Raw genomic sequence first — 22,923 nt, forward strand, 5'->3', positions numbered from 1 at the left:
GTGTCCTCCATTTCAACACTTTTTTTGAAAACCAATGAGTGATTTCTAGTGGAGCAGCTGTGTCCTGCACATGGACATGATGTCACTCCCACAGATAAAACACAAAAACCGAGCCATCTCGTGCAATAGCGCAAGATGGACACAGACATGTGTGCAAAAAGTTATTCCAACGAATGAACACTTAGCATGCGCTAACACACTTGAAGGGGTTCAGACTGAGTGTGAATGACTGCGGTAAGAGGAGAGGGCTGCCTCGGACCCCCCTACCGCCCTGCCCCCACCCCAACCGGTGGCTGATTGATTAATGTCAGGGCAAAGGGGTCCCCAGAGAGGATGAGGAACCCCGTGTGATATGTGGAAGGTTTTACAAGCAGCGGCGAGCTTGAAAGTGATGGGATGAGATCCTGGCCAAACGGCCGGAATGAGAAATCCATCAGGAATGCGTCGACTTTCTCTCCTCTCACCCCCCCCTAACTTTAAGAGAACAGCTGCCGCTATAACTCTACTGTAAATATTTTCCCTCGCTGACACACAGCTGCGTGGCACCCGAGCAGGCAGGCAGGCAAGCAGGCAGGCAACTCGCAGACTACGACACTGGAGGTTGGTGATAAGCATGGGAACGTCTTTAAAAGCACTGTGCAATGCAATCCATAATAGTGCAACAACAATGCATTTGTTGGGATCAACGAGCCTTAAAACTACATCTACACCCATAAAGGGTGGGCATTAGCCTCTATTCAAAGCTCATTTTAGCATAAAATTACAACTACTAGTACAATAGCCATGTAATGTTATATACATATCTATTTTTTTTAGGTTTATTTTGTGCTAATCCTGATAACGTGTGCCCAACTATTTACTGTGAAACATTAATAAAAAAACAAATCATAAAATTGGTGTATGGGTTAGTAGACTCTACCTGCACCCTGGCCTCTGTCAGTTTGGTCCTCTGAGCCAGTTCCTCCCGAGTGTAGATGTCAGGGTAATGCGTCCTCTCGAAGGCTTTCTCCAGTTCCTCCAACTGCTCGGCGGTGAAGGTGGTGCGACTGCGCCTCTGTTTGCGCTTCAGCGGCAAGTCGGGTTCGGAATCCACGTCGGAGCCATCGTCTGTGCGGCTACCTGGAGAAAAGGACGCGGAGGGTTCAGCGATGTTGTCAGGGTCGTTGGGGGAAGAACATGGTGTTTTACGTATTTGTGGGAAAGGAGCGCCACGGTTATTTTCGTTGTATTTATTGTTCATTGTAGTTAGTGTTATAAAGGCAAATTGTAGTTTCCTGTTCATTTCTTGGGTGATTTGGTTTCTGACTTTTCTGATTTCTGATCAGATTTTTAATCCAAATAAAAGCATAGTAAACATAGCCATTGTTCTATTCGACCCTCTAAGGTAAAAGACCCCTCCTCCCCATTTCAGGGATTTTCACCGATTATGGGCGTGTCTGGAATTTATTCCTTGTGATAAATGTGATTTCACTATGTACAGATGTGAGAATATTATCTTAATCTGTGACTATTAATTTAATGTAGCAGAGGCCTTGAGACACAACCCTGCCTCAGAAGCGGGGAACATCGTGAGTAGAGGAAGTTAAGTCGGAGTACCGAAGCAGGAAAGGGGCGGATCTCCGTAGTTGGGTTAATCTGCCCGGGCCACCTTGCTGCTCCTTGGCCCAGGGCACACTGCTTATACACAGCCGCATCCCGTTTGTGTGTGTGTTAACACGCAGCACAATATGGCGGCAAAGCCATTCAGCCTGACGCTTGTGTTTGCGTCTGCTGTCATTAAGTGAATTAGAACACATTTTACACAACTTTTCAGGCTTTCAGCTAAGCCGACTTTTTGCTCGAGGAACGGAGATACGGCAGAAAGCCGCACAATCCGGGCCCGACAGGGACGTTTTCTGACAGCAAAACGCGCATTACCATCGCGCATTACCATTAAAACAGAATTTGGAAAATTGCATCATTTTCACCTCCTCTGCACGTCTATTCAGACTACATGGCCCCTTTCATTTCATGTCACAAAATTCTTATTTTCATAATTTCCTCATTGAGACAGTGACAAGGCGGCGCTGACGTGCCAGTGTTGCTGCAGGCCTTGTTGGATTGCATCACGCGCAGTCCAGAAAAGTGTGGGAGAGGAAAAATAAAAGGGGGAAGATGTGCAAGAGCCGCCAGATTCTCGCTCGTGACACCATTCGGCTCCAATCAAAGACGGAATGGTCACCTTAGCTGTTGTTTCCGTTTACAGTGCTCGCCGGCTGCATCTTTTAGCAGAAGTGGACAAAAGAATACTCTCCGAATAACAACTGTGAGAACAAAAGAGCAACAGAGCTGGCAAAGTCTCAAGGCCGACTCCAGAGTTTAATTAAACAAGGAATTAGGGGATTATATAGAGACTATCATCACAGGCCACTCCACCAACATTTTTTTTGTCCCCCCTGAGCTCGCGCTCGACGATTCTCTGCGGATTACAACGTGGCCGCCGGACATGAGGACGCATTCATTAAATCAATTCTTCAGTCTTATCCGTTTTAATAAAAGATTGATTCTTGGAACGCGCGCCGCCCTTGAACATACAAAAGTTGGATATATACATACACCACGTATCCTATTGTTGGTTTTCATGAGGATGCGTACATCCGTCGGCTGGCTAAGTTGCCGTGACGACACTTGAGACCGAGCCCGGGTAGCTTTCCAAAGTCACCCCCGCCGTCCTACCGGGGGGGGGGATACGCGGTCGACGCGGACTCGAGGGGACGCCCAAGTCTCCTTCCACGATCGTCTTTTCCTTTGTCCTTTACGACTTTACTTTGCAGGGAACCTACCGCGGCCCCCGGTGTCACATTCAGCCCGTCACCGGGCTAATGACTGATAACCCTGGACAGCTGATAGCATGTACGCCGGCTCTCCATTAAGCCCTTCAGAGCCAACACATCTGCTCTTAAACATGAAGCACAAGCACAAGGTCAACAGGCCTGCCTGTAATGAGGACGGGCGAACGGGAACATGCTACACGCCAGGCATAGAGCATCCAGCTGGGACTGCATGTGAAAGAAAGTAAGAATGGAATTTCCAGCCCAAAAAATTCCATTGACCCAATTATCTTTCTTTGAAAATCACTTGGGCAGTTTTGTTCAGTTTGGTGTTTTTATCGGGAAAACAACATTTCTTGGAATTTTGTGACTTTTGTTTTTTTGGGAAGCTGCTGTTGCTTCAGGAAGACTGCAGGCACAATTTTAGTGTGTTTACCAGCTAATGACCACATTTAAAAATCATGTCTTTTGTTTTGTTGACCTCATTCGCCAGTGGTAATAATCACCTAAACGGGCAAACAACATTCCCACAGGCGGCTTGAGACCGATCCGTCAATAGTCCGCTCGGAAACAAAAAGGTACATACTGATTAGACCTCCGCATAATACCACCGCTCAAAGGGTTCATGGGATATTGATAAATCTCTCTCGCGTCTGTCGTTACTTACATGAAGTCCAATTAGAATCTAATTATGCGACATCCAGTGGGCAAGATTACCGCAGAGCGTTCTTCTCCAGGGGGGCCCCCTGAAGGTTTACCCGACCCCCAACCTCCGCCAAACATTGATTTTAAATCCTGGTCAGAGCTTTTGTTTGGCTAAGTGCTTGATTAAGATGGAGGATGAGTTAAAGCCGCATTTTATTTATCAGGATAGGGGAAGTACCTTGTTAGTTATTTCTCTTAAAGACTTGTGAAGTATAAGAACTCATTCCTAAAAGTTCTTCACGCCAGTTTTGCATGGCTTCGAACTTCCATGAACAACTGTGAACTGCGATTCCGATTGGGATCTCTAGACTTTATCCCACGATCCACATAAAGTAATTTAAACTTTCTTCACTTAAGGAATTTTGCTACATTACATTGAGCGTAACTATTAGGTCTTGTTTACCGGTTGCAGTAGGAAAAGGTCCAGCAAAGCATTTTTAAAAGGATAATGTACAGAACTTCAGGCAAAAATAAAATTAGATCGACATACAAGATAAATTGTTTTTAGCTTAATTGGGATTCCAGCAGACATTTGGGTGAATAAATGACATGTGGACCGCCATGTTTATTTTTATTGTGACACAGAGTCTTTTTTGAAAGACTGGGCTTACTTAGTTCATATAGTTTGAAGGTGAGCTTGAGTTTTAAAGGATTCCCCGCGGATTCCCCTCCAGTCTCCTCACACTCCAGATGGGATCCTCATCACCCACAATTCCAACACACCCTTCGACTCCTCCACCACAATATTAGAAACAGCTCCCAGTATGACACAGTGCGCTTCCCTAACAGTGTCAATCAAAACTCAACATTATTATTTTTGTAAAGCCAGATTTTTTTTTTCTTTTTTTTCTTTTTTTTTTCTTTTTTTTTTTTTTACTCAACAACACCTCTTTGTGGAGGTGAAGAGTTTTTGGGTTCAAATTTGGTTATGGCGAGTTGAGAGGGAAAAAAAAACAGGAGAAACCTGCTGAATACATGGATGATAACAACAAGCTTCTGCCAGGTGCTTCATCTCTAATACAGTTGTGAATTAAAACAAAAAAAACCAACTAGACCAGCCAAGCCGCCATGTTCTTGGTATATCAGCCGCACCTTTAGCGTGCTATCCGAGACGTGGGGACAAAAACAGACAGGGCTTTGGCAGCGCGGCATTAGCTCATAATGGCTCATTTTGAAAAGCATATTAGTTCCAGCATAATTACGACGAGGCCTTGCGCTCTGTGTGTGTGCGCGTGCATGCGTGTGTGTTGCAGGCATTCACAGGACCAGCCTGTGAGCTCGGAATCACACTAGTTGACTGTGACTGACAGCAGATTTAGCTGAAAATGCTGTTTACTTCCCTTCCCTTGTATCCCACAGGACAAAAATAACACGGCGTCTTTTCTCCCCCTTTTTATGTTGACTTGTTTATTTTTGTGCCTACCTTTTGTCGTGCATGATAGCGCAATTATACTTTTTGTCAGTCATGGGGGGGTTGAATATCAAAAGGCCTAATTATGCACACGGCCCCAGATAAGCGATGGGATCTGCTATCTGTGACATGCATCTGTCTCTGTGCTGTCTCTGCTGCTCCAGGCCTGCATATAAACAGGCCTGCCTGTCCTCGGGACTGCATGTGATTCAAGCGCACAACACTGTGAGATGTTTCGGGGGTGTGGAGTTGGGGAGGCGGCGGATGGCGGTTGGGGGTGCAGCAACATCAAATAACTAACAACTTCCTCAATTTGCATTTTTGGGACAACGGCATCACCGGCGAAGGCACGTCATCCCAAAGGGGGTGCCGAGTGAAGGGGACGGTCCCGATGCGCAGTAGATAGCGACTTTGCGCGACGGCGACTAGATCGGCGATAAACGCGACACTTTGAAAGACAATTTTCGCCATGAAGAACCTCCCGCGGTTATCTTTTAGCGGGTGGGAAAACAACAACAAGGAAAAAGTCTCTCTCCGGTGTATTGTATTAAAAGTATTTGGAGTTAAGTTGAGGCAACTTTTTCCTCATACTGTGAACCCAAATACAATTGGTCAAAAGCCTTGCTATGGAAAAAAAACACTTGAAAATAGTTTTACCCCTTTAAATTGAATAAAACTCATAGAAAATACTGTATGCATTGTAGTATCTACGTATGAAATGCGCCTTTAAGAGGCGGAGCCTGGTGGCCTGCCGCGTGATGTGAGTATCTGCGTGTGAGCTGTGGCCAACAGCAGCTCCCCTGAGAGTATTGTATTTGTGTTTTATCGTTTTCAGTCCGTTCAGTAAACGGCTGAAGTGCATCAGCTTGAGCCTCAGGAGGATAGTCAGTGAAGCTCTTCACGGCAGGACCATAATATCGCACATTTGTTCAACATCTGACCCGGACAGTTTTGTGTTGTTTTACGGCAAGTCATCAATCTTTATCTCCATGCTCCGCCCTCACGCAAAGACGGAACATATGATGCCGTTAAGCATCACTCATTTCACTCAGTATACGTCGCTGGCATAGAAAGATGAACAAATCTACATTATTTGCTCATTTACAGATGAATCTTGGTGCGCATCATGGCTAATCAATAAAGCACAAAAGGGGTGGAACGCCGACACTCGCAATATAAATAATTTGGACTTTTTTGCAGAAAGATTTTCTTCTGTGGGACATTCTTTTGTCTGTCTTGAAGAAGAGGAGGAAGAACGATGGGAGTTTTTCTAATCTTCTCACAACGAACAATTAGCCAGCACCCTATTTTGGAGGTTTATTTTTTTGGGGGGTTGGAGCGTGAGGAGCAGCCGTTGCGATGCTCTTTTATGGCTCTTGTCAGTGAGAAGAAGGCGCGGCGCACCCGTGAGAGCGCACGCTAGCCGTTGGCCCTCGCCCCCTGTCCGCTGGGCCTCCCTGCCTTTTCAGCCCGCAGAGAGAAGCTCCTCGGGGGGCCATTAGAGCATGAATAGGTGCCTGACAGGCCTGTGCAGCACCGCGGGGCATCCATAAATGCTGACATATTGACTCCCCATGCCTGGGCGCTGCCCAAGTGTGAAAACGCGACAGCCTCGAAGGGTGGTGGGATTCGCTCTTTCTTTAATTTACAACCAAACTAAAAGTATTTGAACACCACTGTGGAGGAAAATGTTGTTTGTACACATCGAGCCAACCAAGTCTTTGCTTTTGTTTCATCAACAGTATGCTCACACTGCAGTGTGACTTCTTCGTCATTTTCCATTGTGTTGCATTCACAACAGTACAGTAGGCATTTATTCATGTTTGACTCATGTTTTATTATATTGTGAATAAAAACGGAATCCCCTCCATTTCAGAATGGATACATGCTTATTCTATAAAGAAAGCAATGTTTTGTATTTTATAAACAAGTATTGCACACATTCATATGTAAATGTAAAAGTAATAGATGTGGCCCAGTAAGCGAGCGCCGCGTATTCCCCAGGGAGGCAATGAGTGACGATGCAGAAATAAGCCCATTAGTTTGGGAAAATCGGTGCAAAGTTGTTGGACAATTTGAACACATTTGTGATTGGCAACACTCACAGGAGGGGGTTGCTGAATGTGTTTGCAGTCTTTTTCTAGCGCACGGCTAATTAAAACAAATGAATATGGTGGCCCATCATGAGCATAAAATGGGAAATGTTCTGGCGCTAAGTAGCATAAGCTAATGGGCATTTTTGAAGACTAGCGGAGCATGGTGGCGGCGGTGTGTGTGCTAAACCTAATTATTGTTGCACATTATGCGGCCCTCTTCCCGTATTGTAATAAAATTAGCCCCAAAACGCCTTTTGTCTGCTTTGGAATGCAGCTCGGCGGTGAGCAGTCAAGACTTTGACAAGCCTCGACGGCGAGGTGAATCGCTTGCAAAGTGCTTCGCCGTCTTTTCAATAAATTACGTGCCTCCTGACCGCCTCATCTGATTTTACATGGACATCATAAAAGCCGGCGTGGCGTCGACTAATTTCGCCAAACCTACCATTTTGCCGGAATAACGACAGCTTAATCAGCACGGCAAACACGCATTTGTGCCAGAGGTCCTGCTTATTATTTTTTATTATTACGACTACAGAAGATTCCCTCAGACAGGCGGGGAAATCCAATGCCAGCGTCTTTTGATGTGCCTCGCGTTATACCGAAACGGTAACAAATGTCGCACAAATTAAATAGACCACTCTGTCTGTCAAGCACCGCACATCATTAAAAGTCAAACGTGATCCTTCCTGCTTCCTATTTTTTGGAGTAAAAAAGTTTACAGTCATCTTCCCAGTAGGGAAGATCATTTCCTCACCTAAAAAAAAAATCACACACACATAAAGGCTTTTGTCGTCGCTTGACGTCCACTGTCAGCCGCCAAACATGTCTGATAAATAAGTCGTTGGTCGGGATGACTGTGATTTACGGAATTACACGGTGAATTAAATCATGTTTACGACAGAAATTGCTGCGATGGAAGCACAAACAAAAGATGGAGTGCTTTGTGCCTCCTAGCGAGAACGCAAGATAATATTATACTTTTGTTTATCTTCTTTTTTTGTCTGTTTGATGTTGTGAAAGCTCTCTGTGTTTTTAAACAATAGTGACTATTGTCTTTAACGGTCATGAGGTCAATCAGTTACGGGTTGTTGTTTTTTTACCGCGGTTTAATGCCGTGTATGTCAGCTGCCATTTTGTTGTTCTAACCTCTATTTAAAGCAACAGTAATGGATCATTTTTGCTCAAGAATCATGTCGTAAATGCACACAATGCCAAGTATTACTAACATAACACAATAATAAAATATAAAACAAGTTGATAGCTTGATGCTAGTCATCTCCTTTAGCTCCACTAGCGTCATGTGAGGTCTAGATAAACAACTAGGCCCAAATGTATAAAGTTAGAATTTTTTAATTGTGGTAACAACCCATAAGCAGTCGGGAAATATGTCGACTTCATTTAAGAACGGTGTCACGTTAACGCTGAAACCAGTACCGAATAAACACTCCCTCAGAGTGTTCCCTCTCCAGTTTTCTCCCATTAAAACACTATCTTCCCATCACACGTCTCTCTTGGTGAATCAGCCATGAGAGGTAAATAAATGGCCTTTGGGGAGGCGCCGACCTTCTTGTCAAGACACATATCCACTCGAGAGCCGCTCGTTGTCAACTCGTTCCTCCGAGCCATTTCCTCCGCTCACTTCAGTCTAATGGAGGCCAGCTTCCACCATTGCATCGGAGGTAATACACCCCAATCAAGATTCATTACAAGGACAAATGCCTGAGCGTGATGTCCACTGCAAGTGACACAAGACTGAAGAAATAAGCCAGCTCCCTTGCTGCAAATTGGATTGCCAATAGGGCTCACAGATGTTGGAAGAAAGTGGAGAGAAAGACAATGGGGCAGAAAATAAGCCACTGTAATGACTCCACTTGGTAAACTAACACAGTATTGATCGCCTTCTCCTCCTTGTTTGTTTAGAAAAGCCTCATCCTCGCTAATAGCTGTCTGAGAGTGTAATCTCTCTGCCTTGTCCTCCCCCCACATTATGTGGCTCTTTTCAGAGCGGCGGTCCTGTGCCGCGCCGGGCGACGCGGCAATGGCAGCGCCCGCCGATTGTTTGCTAACGTTGACACCTGCCAGAGCCGGCTCACTCTATTCGGGGGCCTCTGACGGGATGCCGCCCCCCCCAACAGCACTCCGCCATCCCTCTTTAGCCAGATTAAGTGCAGGGTTGCCAGGGTCACAAATCAGAGGACTCCCTCTGAAGTTGGGAGGCACCGAGCCAGAGAGTGAGTGGACTCAAAGGAAAGGCTGCAGAGGGGAGGGACGCGGGGAGGGATGAGGGCTCAAGAATGACAGGCTATTGTCCACTCAAAAGGACACCAAGAATGTATCGTCTTGGCTGCTGGCCCCCTTCAAAAGTATATCAACATGGGAGCCCGCTTGAGCACAATGCCCATTTCGCAAAGACATACTTTTTACTTTCTCTGTTTGTCTTTACTTATATCAAAAAAAAAAAAACATTACAACGGAACTGCATAGACTGATGAATAATGTACATTTTGGTGCAAAGAAAGTTTCACTGATGACATTGTATTTTCCAGAATTGGCTCTAGTTTTTGAGTTACTCCAGAAAAGTGTTTAGAATGATGAGGCTGCAACTGTAGAGCAAGTCTATACAGTATTTCATTTTTTAAGCAATATTGTGAAAGGCGGCAATCGCAAATATTTGTTCATGTGAAAATGCAACCACAAATCTCAAAATTAGGCAATACTGGCGGCAATGGATTTTTGCGGCGCAAAGACATATGTGGAAATTTTTTTTATAGTATAAGCACACAAGCAAAGTTTTGGGTTTAAAAATATGTTGTGTAAAGCCGGCAAACAGTATTTTTAGTTAAAAACCTCCTAAATTTTGACAACAATTTCTAAAACATATGATGCAATATCTGATCGGTTTTATGTCACAGTATTTTCTTTTTCACGCTATTTAAAGCAACAAAGCAAAAAAAAAAGATAGCTTAGCCAGGAGAGACAGCACCCTCCTCCCGCCTGCTCTTCCTTTGCAGATGTACATTAATGCAAAATTTGAAGAAAAAAAAAAGGGAGCTAAAGCAGAAGCGGCCTGTGTCCTTTTTTTTTTAAGAGTGCTGCTGTCCAGCCTTATCGTGTCAGTTTGAAGGCCCCCATTCAAAAGTATTCATGCATCTGCCTTTGAGGCACAATGGCCGCTAGTTTATAAACTGTCTGCCCGGGCAGCCAAAGGCTTTGGTTCCTATTGTTTTGATCCCCTTAATAAACTTTTCGGAGGAGTTCATCAACTGGCCTGAATAGCAAGTTTCAAGACAGAAAATAACAGAAAGGCCTTTTCTCTCCTCCCCTCCTCTTTCTCTCCTCCCGGCGCGGAACAATAGCGAGAGGAGGCTGTCAGACATCACACAACCTTTTTTTTTTAAGCACTTTCTCTTTCCACGCCGCAATACAAGAAAAAAAGTATTCACCCACAAAAGGCAAGAGAATGAAACCTCTTGAAATGGACCAGGAGGACAATAGTGTTTTTTTTCACACAAACTGCTCAGGAAAGTAAATGAAATTTTTTAGGAGCAAATGTTGAATTTTGGAGATGCACCAGACAGAGGACTGAGTAGCTATAATAAAAGAAAATTCTGAACGGCTGCATCGATATGTTTTAGCAAAAAGAGGATGCCTATCAATTTTTTTTCTTTATGCTGAATTTTTTAAAAGGTCTGCAAAAATCACTACATAGTATTTTTCCGGCCATTAAATTATAACTGGGGAAAAAAAGCTAAGCAATATTGCATTGTGTTGCCAGAATATAAAATAAAATGCCAGTTGTTGTCAGCTCCGATGACAGCATGCAATAAATGTAGTGTCATTTTGGCTGTAAGCCATTAATCCTCTGTTACACCTTTAAACTATGTGGCCAATGTTAAAAGTCCTTAATAGACATCTGCTTTAATTAATTTCATAGTCAATTAAAACAAGGCTTCACTGCATGCATGCTGCCCTGTTCGCCTGCTGGCGGCCGGACAGCCGTAATTGATGTAATAGCCGGTAAAGCGGGTGAGGAAAGCTTTGAAATAAAAGCCCGCTGTGGTCCAATTCAACCCCCTCCATCGCCCTCCACCATCTGACCCCAAAATGCCTTATTGGCTGCCCCCGGACCATGCCGCCTACTGTTTCCCACCGATGCTCCCAGCGCGCTTTAACACCCTAATTAGATGTGACAAGTTCAACGAGCCAGTTTCGCGGGAGGAAAAGCCGCTCAGGTTATGATTTCCGAGTCGGAGCCACAAGGGATCGTGTGGACAGCTGATTCCTGTCAGCCTCATTCATCTTCTCACAGCCAATTAAACATCAACGCTAACAAAGCGGGCGACGATTAAACGCCTCCGAGGAGGGGAGATGGAAGGCTTGGCGGCGGGGAAGATGACTGAATCATACTAGGAGCTGTTTCTAATATTATGGCCCTCTCATGGGGCCTGAATAACTACTCAAAATATTAGAAACAGATCTCAGTGAGATGCAATCCTCTCAAAACAATAACAAACATGTGAAGTTTGTAGCCCGTTGTCAGTCAAAAATGCACATTATCTTTAGAAAAGCAGTGTGTATATTTGAAGCTTGGGGATAACATTTGATCCATCAATTAATCATCCATGCAGATTTGATTGACTCATAAAAATGGCATGCACTACTAGGCTGTGGCCAGCAGAGGCGCTGTTGATTCACGCTCAATGAGAATGTGACCCAAAGAAGAACATGAAGTTGCCTAGGCTAATTGTTACACAGTATTTCACATTTATGGTACATCTTTTTTAATTTTATGCATGAAAACTATTTCTTCCAACCCTCTCATTATATTGCAGCTCAAATTGGCACATTTTAAATTATTATTATAATATAGTGGCACAAAGAGGTCTGTCTATTTTACACACACAATACTTTGTCTATACTAATCAATATTTACGAAAAATATATATTTTTTTTTATTCAGAACGTGTGTGATTCTCGTAACTGCATTATATATTGACAGGGTCATTGGATCGCACTGACCTTCTTTGGTGTACCAAAGTGCCACCTGCAAAATTGTTTTTCTTCCTAAATTCCTCCACCTGTTGGATTGCAGAGCAAACATATTGACCGAGCCGTTTGCAAATTTCCCCTCATACTTCTCAAGTTCTGGGTTCGAATCTTGCCTTGGGCCTTCCTGTGTGGTGTTCGCATGTTTTTCTGGGTATCGGCCAACTTCCTCTTATGTTCTAAAAACATACGTTACGTTCGTGGAAGACTAAATTGTCCACAGGTGTGAATGAGAAGGGTTGTTGGTCCAAAGTAGTCCTTGGGTCTCGCCAAAAGTCAGCCGGGCTAGGCTCCAGCTCAACCGAGACCCTAATGAGGACAAATGCTACAGAAGATGGATAGCTGGGCTACGGTTGGGAAGTTCATCTTGCATTTAATGAAAATTAGAAAGGAAATCAAACACAGACCCTAATGAAAGGCGGCCTATGTTGTTTTGTGACAGGATACCTGGAGGGGGGTATCACTTCCTGTTTAATTTGTCTCACGTGGCTTGAAGACCCCAAGCGCACTACTCTATCCAAAGTGTGCGAATTGAATTTTGGTCGGTAAATAAAATGATGTTATTAAACATCACGGGCTGGTGACATCACACGAAGACGTTGCGTGGTGCTCTTCGGGAGCAGGAAGTGTTAACCTTCAAGTGCTTCCCGACAATACGCGATCACAAGCCACCTCCCCTCCCTGTCGACGAGGGGAGAAATTGAATCCCTTTAAGTTATTAAGCAGGAAAGGATTATAAAAGGCTCTTTATAGAAATGAGCTAGAAATCCCCATGTCTTCCTCTGTGTAGACTTTTTAAATTTCCCACAAGAAGCCAGGGAGGGAAGATTGGCCCTTTTCAAGAGGCGAAACCACAAGAGATGGGGGGGACCTTTTTTCTTCTTCTTCTTCTTGCTCTAGTTGTCGTTCCCACATGGTAAGTGCGCCACTTTAATTAATAGACAGCCTTGAGAGGTATCACTGTCAGCCGGGATAATGGCGGCAGAGTGTTTGTGCCCCCATGAATATTTGTGATGTGATCAAAGTCAAATGGCAGCGCAGAAGGAATCTAAGCCTTCTCCCCCTCTTTTATTTATTTTTTCAGATCTATATTTCTGTCGACACTTAAGCCGCTGACACTGAAATGTCACTCCGGGTTTGGTTGGCCCGTACCCCCACCCCAGTCTCACCAGTCTTGCTTTCATTTTTGTGCATTATTGGACCTAACGTGCTGACACTTTTTTTTTCCCGAAACAATGTTTTAGTAAATAACTGTCATTACGCAATGATCCAACAAATATCAATTATTAATAGGAAGTATGAGTATTTGTGGACTTTTTGTAATGTCAAAGGTTTTATTTGATTTAAGGATCGTACAGTGGTATGGTCATGGTAAATGAGTTGTCGCTTTTCAACCTGCTTGCTCATTCTCCACCTGTCTTGCTCAAGGACACTTGGTCACAATGGAACACCCAACCTCTGGGTTGACTACTCTACATGCCCCTATAAGGGATGCAACTAAACCGAATCAAGTTGTTCCATTTTGAAATCGGTGCATCCTTGAATCGTTTCCCATCCTATGTATCGAGAATCGTATCGAAGTCTTATATGGAAGGAAGATGCACACCAGGTAGAAATCTGTTTGACGTGCCTGAAAATCATTTTGTAAGGCTTGGTTGTTGCATGTAAATAAACATGCAGCCCACATGAAATTTAATTTCATGTCGCTAAATTGTACTGAATGAAAACATTGTTCATCATCGTATTGAATCATTTTGTGGAGAGGACTGCACACCCTTATTATTATTATTATTATTATTATTATTATTATTATTATTATTATTATTATTATTATTATTATTATTATTATTATTATTATTATTATTTTTATTATTCGTTGTGTGGTGTAGCCGCATGGTGCAATGTAAATTCCAGTGCGAAGTGTCTCGAGTGTGTGCGGGGCCATGGGAGGTTAATCCGAGTTTAATGCAGTGAAGCGCAGCGCGGGGTCTGCGCTATGATGGGTATGTTATCTCTGCCCACCATTTGGGTGCTCTCCCCTCTCAGTTCCTAGCCAAGCCAAATAGCTCGTACGGATGGAGTTGTGCTCGCTCGCTCTCTCTCTCTCTCTCTCTCTCTCTCTCTCTCTCTCTCTCTCTCTCTCTCTCTCTCTCTCTCTCTCTCTCTCTCTCTCTCTCTCTCTCTCTCTCTCTCTCTCTCTCTCTCTCTCTCTCTCTCTCTCTCTCTCTCTCTCTCTCTCTCTCAATCTCTCAATCTCTCTCTCTCTCTCTCTCTCTCTCTCTCTCTCTCTCTCTCTCTCTCGCGCGCGCGCCTTCCTCCGCGCCCGAGGAAAGAAAACGTTATTAATAGCTAAATAACTCGCCCATACTTTCACTGAATCTCTCTCACACACTGTTCCAGATGGATTTGTTTGAAGTGCGCTCCAGTATCCCCCCCCCCTTCCACACACACCAAAACCTCTGCATGCCCCCCCCTAACATCACCCTCATTCATTCAGCGAGATTTAGAGACGAAATATTGCCAATGTATACATTTATAAAAGGGGAGATCGTGCACGCTTTGCAGCGTAAAAGAACGACTTGCAATGGAATAATACTTTGTGCCGCCACCCCAAATGAAATTTCAGACATGCTCGCGTGGTCACCACCCCCTCGCACCTCTCTGTCACTTCCCCTCCTTCAAACTGGGGAATAATCCCACCTGGCATCTGTTTAATTAGACTGAGGACCTGCTAATCCCGCGATTTGCTCGAGTGTCCATTGCCTGTCGCAGCGTGCGTCACTTGCATGTGTGGCAGATGTGCATCATGCAAAAAAAAAGGGGGCGCCGTACACTGCACAAATATGTCACATTTTTCATATGTATTTCAATTGGGGTTTAATTCTGATTGTATTTATTTTTATTTATTTTTTTAGTATCGATTTTTTTCACGAGCGCACATTTTCGTTACCAATGTAAAAAAAAAGAAACAACAAAGACGTCATCTTTTTGTTATAGAAATTGAAATGACTACGACAGCACCAATACACGCATATTTGGGTGATGTTCATGGCAAAGTAATTGGAAATTTCGAGATCCGGATTTCATTGTTGTATTTGAATCAATTACATATATGTATGAAGAAAAATAGAATGATAATAATAATAATAATAATGTTACTATTACTACTACTACTACTACTGTTAGTTTTATTAAAACAATCAATTATAAACAATATAATATTTCAGAGTTGATTTAAAGTCTGCATTTCTTTTCAACTTTTGTTATAAATATACTGTCGTGCTACAAACAGGACTAGAATATTGCACATATTTGAGTACTTTTTTTTTTAAAGAAAATACAACATTGAATCGTTTTTACAGAGTTAGACAAGTCTATTGTTTTGTGTTGTAAAATTGGATATCGTTAACATTATTTGTTTCCCTGCATTTTTGTTTCCTGGATAGTCCTATCATTTGAATTATGATTAGCAAGAAACATAGCGCCAATTAGAAACCAAATAATAATTTGGTGGCGTGGCCCCGAAACCACATTTTGAACAGCATCCTCTAATCTGCCATTAACGGGAAAAGACGCGACTGTAGTTTGATCAGCCATTTTAATGAACTCTCGATTAAAGCTGGGATAAATCCGTGATGTAACCTCCAAAACACGCACAATAAACAACTCGATAAATAAATAAGAGGGACTTAAATCTGGAGACGCAAAAAAAGAGTGAGCGCGAGAACGAGCGAGTGGATTGAAAATAAAAGAGAAACCCTCATGAATGTTTGCGCCCAGGGCGAGCCACGATGTGAGCTCGGCTCTGAGATGAAAGTGAAAAGAAATAAAAGGCTGCGTTTAATCTGCTTGAAAGCCCCTCTCTGCTCATATAAGGGGGGCCGCGCTGCGCCGCGCGCCGCCAGAGTGAGCGGCTGATTGGGGATAAATACATTTGTGAGCGTGCCTGCCAGCTATTACACCCGGTGTGAACACGTAGTCACCTATTCAGGCGAGCCTCGTCTCCGCTGCTCCCCGCTAATAAGTATTAACATTATTATTATTATTATTAAAAGCCATCTAGTCTTGGCTGTTTTTTTTATAGCTCTCCCTGATGTAAAAACACATGCAGGCAGAACGGCCACAAACAGCAGCCAGGGGAATTATGGAATGGTTTTAGGGGAGTACACATGGTCAAGCGTGCATGTGGACACTTGGAGGATTTTTTCTTGAAGCGTGGCAAAGGGTGCAGGGGGGGGGGGGGGACAGAAGACAAATAGAGAGAGCGTTTTCACGCTATCAACTGATTCCACTCCATCGGGCCATTATATGAAATTACAAAACTATCTAGCAGCGGGGCGTGCTGAATAATTCATTTCCTTTTTATGGGTCCCCCTTGCCCTTTTGTCCAAAGTTTCCTGGCGTTTGTTTGAGGGAGAATGGACGTGCCAGTGCGGCGCTGCTTTCCAGGATTTTGCTTTTGTGGCTCGGTGCAAGGAAAAAAAAAGTATCAATGGAAGGAAGGTTTGTTGAGGTTCGTCTTCAAGATGAAAAGGGGAGTGTAGCTATGTATTATTATTATTATTATTATTATTATTATTATTATTATTATTATTATTATTATTATTATTATTATTATTATTATTATAGGTTTAAATCCAAATCCCGCGTTGGCTCCAGGTGCGCGTTTATGCAATTACACGCGAGTGACCGAGAAATCCGAACTCGAAATCATTGTATACGCAAAACATTAGGGATGATAGTAAATTATTGCACAGCAAAGGTTTTAAAATTGTATAGAAGGTTTTTAACATTTTTATTTATTGTTAGTCATTTATAAACTATCAAAACGAAATATTTCTTATTTCATAATCATCACTACCTTCAATTAATGATTGGCGTTACTACAGGCTTGTACACATTTAATTTAATCCCGATGTTCCAGCTCCAAATTTGTGAGGTGTGCGTAATTACGCACAAGTGATAAGACACGCGGTCATTCAGGATAATTTTCAAAATGTTGGGCGTTCGTGTAATTATCCGAGGGTGACCAAAAAAATCAGTCTAAAGTGATTGAAAATTCAAATATATTCATCCATCCATTCATCCATCCATCAACCGCTTCTCACGATGCACATAAAATAGGATCCCCAGTGCGTTTATTGTATTATGTATATTTAGCATTACAGTATTTACACTAATATATATTTTAAAAAATGCTACGTTTTTAAATACATTGTTTTCTCCAAATTATTTTTTAAATATATTGTTTACTCCAAATTATTATAAATTCAGTATACATATACTTTACTGCTGGCGGTGCGAAATATTTATTAAATTCCAATTTATGTACAAAATACTCACAATTACTTTAAAAATTAAGGAATAATTTTCTTAAACGACAACAGCACTTTTCTCCACACCTTCCAAATATTACAATGATTTCCCTACACATGACTAGAAAATACATCTTCCTGCTAATATAATGGAAAAATCCATAGCTATCCAAAATGGAAGCATTTATGGAAGCAACTAACCTCATTGATTTCAACTTAAAAGTAACAAGTGGTGAAAATATGACTGTGGGTCAGCAGCCGTTTAAGGGGGGCTTTTTTTTTTACGGGTTGGGGGGATGGGGAGGGTCAAAGCAGCACACCGCGAATGAATGACTGAACGTGTGAATGAATGAGGCGCAATTGGCCAACACAAATTAATTTCCTGCCGCTAAATACCTTCGTGCCAAGACTCTCATAAATAATGGATTGAATGAGCAAAGGAATCAAGTCCCACGAGGACGCCTCGGAGGAAAGTACCTTTGGACAAATTTGGGCAAATCTTCCCATCCGAGCCGGGAGGAGGCTGACAAGACATGCAAGTGGTAGAGAAGCCATTAAGGGCCCATAAGGTTGCTAACTTACATTTATCACCGAGGATGCCATCGATGCTATGCTTTGTTTTCTTTTCTCCGTCTTCATCCTTCTTATCACAGTCATCCTCGTCATCTTTTTTGCCAAATCGGGCCCTCAAAACGCGGCTGATGGAGCTCACTAATGACAAGAAGGTAAATGGGTGATTAGCCCTTCAAACCCACAACACAACCAAATCATCTTATTTGAAGGACACTGCACAAAAGTCAAGCATATTTTGCAGGCATATTTTTTCCTCTTTAAAAAAAAAAAAATCAAGCAGTTAGACGACAAGCGATTCTGCACTTGTAGGCTCCTATGATAAGGTTATTAAAAGAAGAATTGCAGCTTACCAGATGAAGCCTCACCTGAAGGAACTGTGCTTCTGTCGCACACCCCGTCCTTCAGCAGCTTATCCCGGATCTCCCAGCTGAACATGCCCGGGTTCTCTCGCTTGTACTCCTCGATCCTCTTCTCCACGTCGGGAGTGGCCACCTGCTGCAAGTTGCAAGTTGACAGGGGGGGGGGGGGGGGGGGGCAATTTAATTGGTGCCATTTCATGGTGGGACACATTGAACGCAGTCATACACAGATTTAAAAAGAAAAACCTCTTTTGGGGAGCTAAAAAAGGATTTTACCTTGGAATAACTTGAAAATATTGACATTTATGACAACAAAGTTATTTAGCACAACAAAGCAAGTTTTTGCTTCAAAACAATTTGCTGGGTTGTCTTTGTAAGTTGGGGCAATTAGTTCTGTAAACTACTATTTATTTATTGAAAATGAAAGGCGCTTGTCATTTAATCAAACTTAATTTGATTGAATTTTGATAATTTGAAAATTTTAATCATCACTCTTGAGTGTATCACTATAATATTTATCACCGTAACATAACATATTGCTCACTTTTCCTCATGCAGATGAAGAATTGTACAGAATGACAATACAAGAAAGTATACACACATGCATATTAAAAACACTTTTATGGGCTGATGCTATCATTAAAATTGGCTGGTGTTCCTAATTGTATGACTGGTTGCTGTATGTTATAATATCAATTGTGGCTTTTGTTAAGATATTTTTAAAATACAAAAAATAAAATGAGGGATACATAACATAATAAAAGATGATAATTTAACTTATTGAATAAAAACATTTTAATTACACATTTTTTTTAGTCTCAGTGTAGTGTTTGATTGTGAAGGTGCATTTACAGTAAATGCTTTAGCCAGTTAGTATATGAATATAAATGAATAGATTGTATCAGAAATTAAAACAATTATGCAGTATAGCACTATTGGATCTCATCACATTGTGCAAATGTACCCAATGCTATATCAAGTAACTATATAAATGATTATTATTATTTTTGACGTATATGTGAAGAGTTGACAAAGGATGCAATAATAGTCGTAAAGTTAGTGATTCAAGTGTAGTGACGCACGCACGCACGCACGCACGCACGCGCACGCACCCACACACACTTACACGTTCAATTTTATTGATTGTTGTGATTGCTGATATAGCTTACTGTGCTCGTATAGGATATGGCCGTTCTCACGCTCAACAAATGAGTTACAAAAGCAAAAGAACAGACAAATCTGGAAGAAAAATATTATAAAACGTGGAGAGAATGTTTAATTTTTTTTTGCCGCATTATTTACCTGTTTATATGGCACCAGTTGCATAGATGGATCAATTATGAGAGGTAATTATGGCCATGACGTTGACACAACTAATTGCAATGAATGCCATTGAAGCGCTCAGGTGTATAATGCTGGGTTCGCAAAGTGCACGCTTTGCTCCCCCCCCTCCAATACGTCAACCCCACTTACCCTGGGCTTGCTGCCTCCGATAGCCCCCGGGCGGATGGAGCCGGTCTCCTGGTAGCGGCACAGGATCTTGGACACGCAGCCGTGCGAGACGCGCAGTTGTCGCGAGATGACGCACGGCCGTATGCCGTGGTGGGCCATCTCCACGATCTTGTGCCGGATGTGGTTTGGCAGGGGCCTCCCGTTGATGAACACGCCGCCCAACTGGTTGACCCGGCCCTGGCCCAATGGGGTGGACACTGCGTGGGCAGAACAAAACAAAACCCCACGCGTGTATAATTTCTTTTTCAAAATTTGTGATGCACAGATTCAGTGTGTCATTCAACGTGCATGCACCCGACCCCACTCCACGCGCTCCAATTCCACGTCTCAAGAGTCAGTGAAGAGGCTGACACTTTGCCACCTTGATTATTCCTAGTCATGCTGTCCAAATATTGATGTGATCCTCCAACGTTTCTCCCGCGGCTTATTTGCCATTTGCTGCGGCGGCCCTCTCGAGCAAATCCACGGCCAACTTGCAAACGCGACACGCGCATGTGTCTGTGTGTATGTGCGCACGCGCGTTTTCCTTCGCCACTTGAGCACGAACGCGGCCCTAATGGGAAAATGGTTGCCATAAATGCATGCAAATACAAAAAGTGGTCTTCAGACGTATCCTCCTCATTGTCCCACTGCCGTATGCTGCAGACAGCTTGAGTGTGCGTGGGGAGTTGTCGCCAAATTAACAATTAGATTGCCTCTTTTGGCGGCGCCGAGCAGTAATGCGTCTATTTTAATGCTATTAAAATAGACACTTGTGTTATTGGTTGTTATTGTTGCTTTTGAGGCGTACGATCAAAAAAAAAAAGCCCATTTGTGGTCGTTTCAAAATGCTCAATAAAGAGCATTACAGAAAAATACGGACGACGTTGTTTTAAAAATAACATTAAAAAAAACATTTGCAGCATGTCGTTTACGTAATAGGAATGGGGAAAACACGCGACCGTGCTCATGCAACTTCGATGTGAAAGAAAAATGTACATTTGTGATCCTTCACACGAAGTTGATCTGAACATAGCAAATATTATTTTAAACCGATTTGTGTTCTAATAGACCGCTACTGTTATTTTTCCTTCAAATAATGTTTTAAAAAATGTTCTTGAATATGAACTCAATTAATCAGTAATGCAAAATCCGCGACGAATATACATATATATGTAACTTTGGGTACAAAAAATGCCTATGATAAAAACGTGATTTTTTTAACGATATCAGTAACAGTAGCCTACAATAGACATGATTTTGAAACGTTTAAAAAAAAAAACTTGGATTTGGTTTCTTTAATTAGATACGTGACCTGTAGGCCCACGTGCAAAAAAAAAATGTAAACATAAAGAAACAAAAAATAAGTATTCGATTTTCTTATTTCTTCTTTTATAATTGAATGTTTTTAATTTACTACACACTTGTAACCTTAATGCGAGCGTCTCCAACCAGACCCAAAAAGTCTCCGTGTCCGCTCACCTTCCAGGGGGAAGCCAGTCCGTGGGTAGTTCTGACCCGGTGTGGGGCGCATCATTCGAGGCATTGTTCCTGGTAAAGTAGCCATCCCACAGCTACTCGCTCAGCAGTAGCCCCAGACAAAATAAAAAACAAACTAAAACAAAAAACGGGAGGACTCGAAGCTGCTCACACAAAGTCCAAAATGCAAGGAATGTGTTGGTGGAGGGTTTAAAAAATGGGGGGAAAAGAAAAGAAAAAAAAGACTGAAATGAAAAATATGCTGTGAAATTCCAATCCCAGGTGGACTGACTGGACAAGGTTCACATAAGTGAAGGGAGGGGGGCAGGAATTAAAAGTAGAACAGCAATGGTATATTTAGAAAATATTGATAATGAGTCAAGAAGGCAATTGGGAGTTTGGCAAAAGCAGGCCCTCTTGTCCCTTTGGTGGATTTGGCGTGAATGTAATGTCTGCTGGCTGCGTGGAAGTAGTTGAAGTGGGCAACTTTGGTGCACACACCGTGGGAGGAGACAAGCGCGCGCTCCCATAGGCTGCCGTGGCCTTTTCCTTTTCGCACTCAAAGCCAGTGGGCTCAGCCTGCAGCCCTGGCGACCAATCACAGGGCCGCGTCTGACTTTTTAATGCACTGCTGCCACCGCCAACATCCTCATCATCATCTTCATCATTATCCCCAGCAGCCTCCTCATCCTCCATCACAAGAGCCTGCACACAACTGTTCAATGGAAATTGAGAAATTAATATGAATCCAAGTGTACCTTGAATCGTGTACCTTAAAAAATAAATAAAATGAAAAATAACATGACACTTATTTATATAAAAACATTTCATATAATCGAAAGAAAAATGCTGAATGCCAAATATGAAGAATTGAAAATGTATTTATTATTAATTGTCCTAACTTGCATCGTCAAAATGGAACATTTAAAATTACATTTTTGTAAAAAAATTAATAAATGAATAAATAAAACGTCCACATTATATTGGCGCATTAAATTAAGACCGCATTCTAGGGCAAGGTAAAAATGTTGATTTTTTTGCTTTTTGACCCGTCAATTATTGAGTACAATTTCAAAATGTAATTTTTATTCAATAAGGAAATGGCTAATTGCTACATTGACAAATCCTAGCTTGACTTTTCCCCGGAGAGTAATTGCTTCATAGTTGAATATATACATGTATAATTACGCTTTGTGTGGGTGCGCGTGTGGGTAAGTTCGGGTGTTTGTGCACCACTATTTAGAGACGCCGTGTTGTGTCAGCCAATTGCCGTGCACAGTTACTCCTGATGGAGGGCAAATTTCCACAAAAACATTTTTAGCCAGCGACAATTAGGGGAGTGTGCTGGGGGTGAAATGGCGATTTCACATACTATGCAGATGCAGCGTGAACCGAGGTGGGGAGGATGTAGAAGCCCCGTCTTGACCCTCCGAACTGTGTTGCTTGAAGAGAGAAGGGAGGGGGGCTTAGCCAAGCATCAATCATGTGACAACCATACTACAGTGCTGTCATGGCGAGTTAATGTTGGTTTTACAAGGAATCAACAGTTATACGTATTTACAGTATTGCCTACTTTTCTTTTTAATGTCCAATATCCTTCTAATTAGTATTTGAAACAATTGTGCAACACTTGTCACC

The 22,923-nt window shown here is 42.5% G+C and overlaps 1 protein-coding gene across 2 annotated transcripts in view; it reads right to left on the bottom strand.

The window, feature by feature from the left end:
• pax7a (paired box 7a) overlaps positions 1–21,736 on the bottom strand; it is a 43,431-nt gene extending 21,695 nt beyond the window's left edge. The window contains exons 1-5 of one of the 2 annotated variants that reach the window (XM_061292114.1): positions 21,289–21,736; positions 19,789–20,024; positions 18,322–18,451; positions 17,966–18,094; positions 920–1,119 (exon numbers count right to left, since the gene is read on the bottom strand). In XM_061292114.1, coding sequence (XP_061148098.1) covers positions 920–1,119; positions 17,966–18,094; positions 18,322–18,451; positions 19,789–20,024; positions 21,289–21,373 — 780 coding nt within the window. In that variant the 5' untranslated portion in view covers positions 21,374–21,736. Of the gene's footprint in view, positions 1–919; positions 1,120–17,965; positions 18,095–18,306; positions 18,452–19,788; positions 20,025–21,288 lie in introns of both variants that reach the window. The other variant, XM_061292113.1, reaches the window with a different exon arrangement.
• Between the last annotated feature and the right edge of the window lie 1,187 nt (positions 21,737–22,923).

Source organism: Syngnathus typhle, linkage group LG11, assembly GCF_033458585.1.
Source record: "Syngnathus typhle isolate RoL2023-S1 ecotype Sweden linkage group LG11, RoL_Styp_1.0, whole genome shotgun sequence".
Taxonomy (NCBI): Eukaryota; Metazoa; Chordata; class Actinopteri; order Syngnathiformes; family Syngnathidae; genus Syngnathus; species Syngnathus typhle.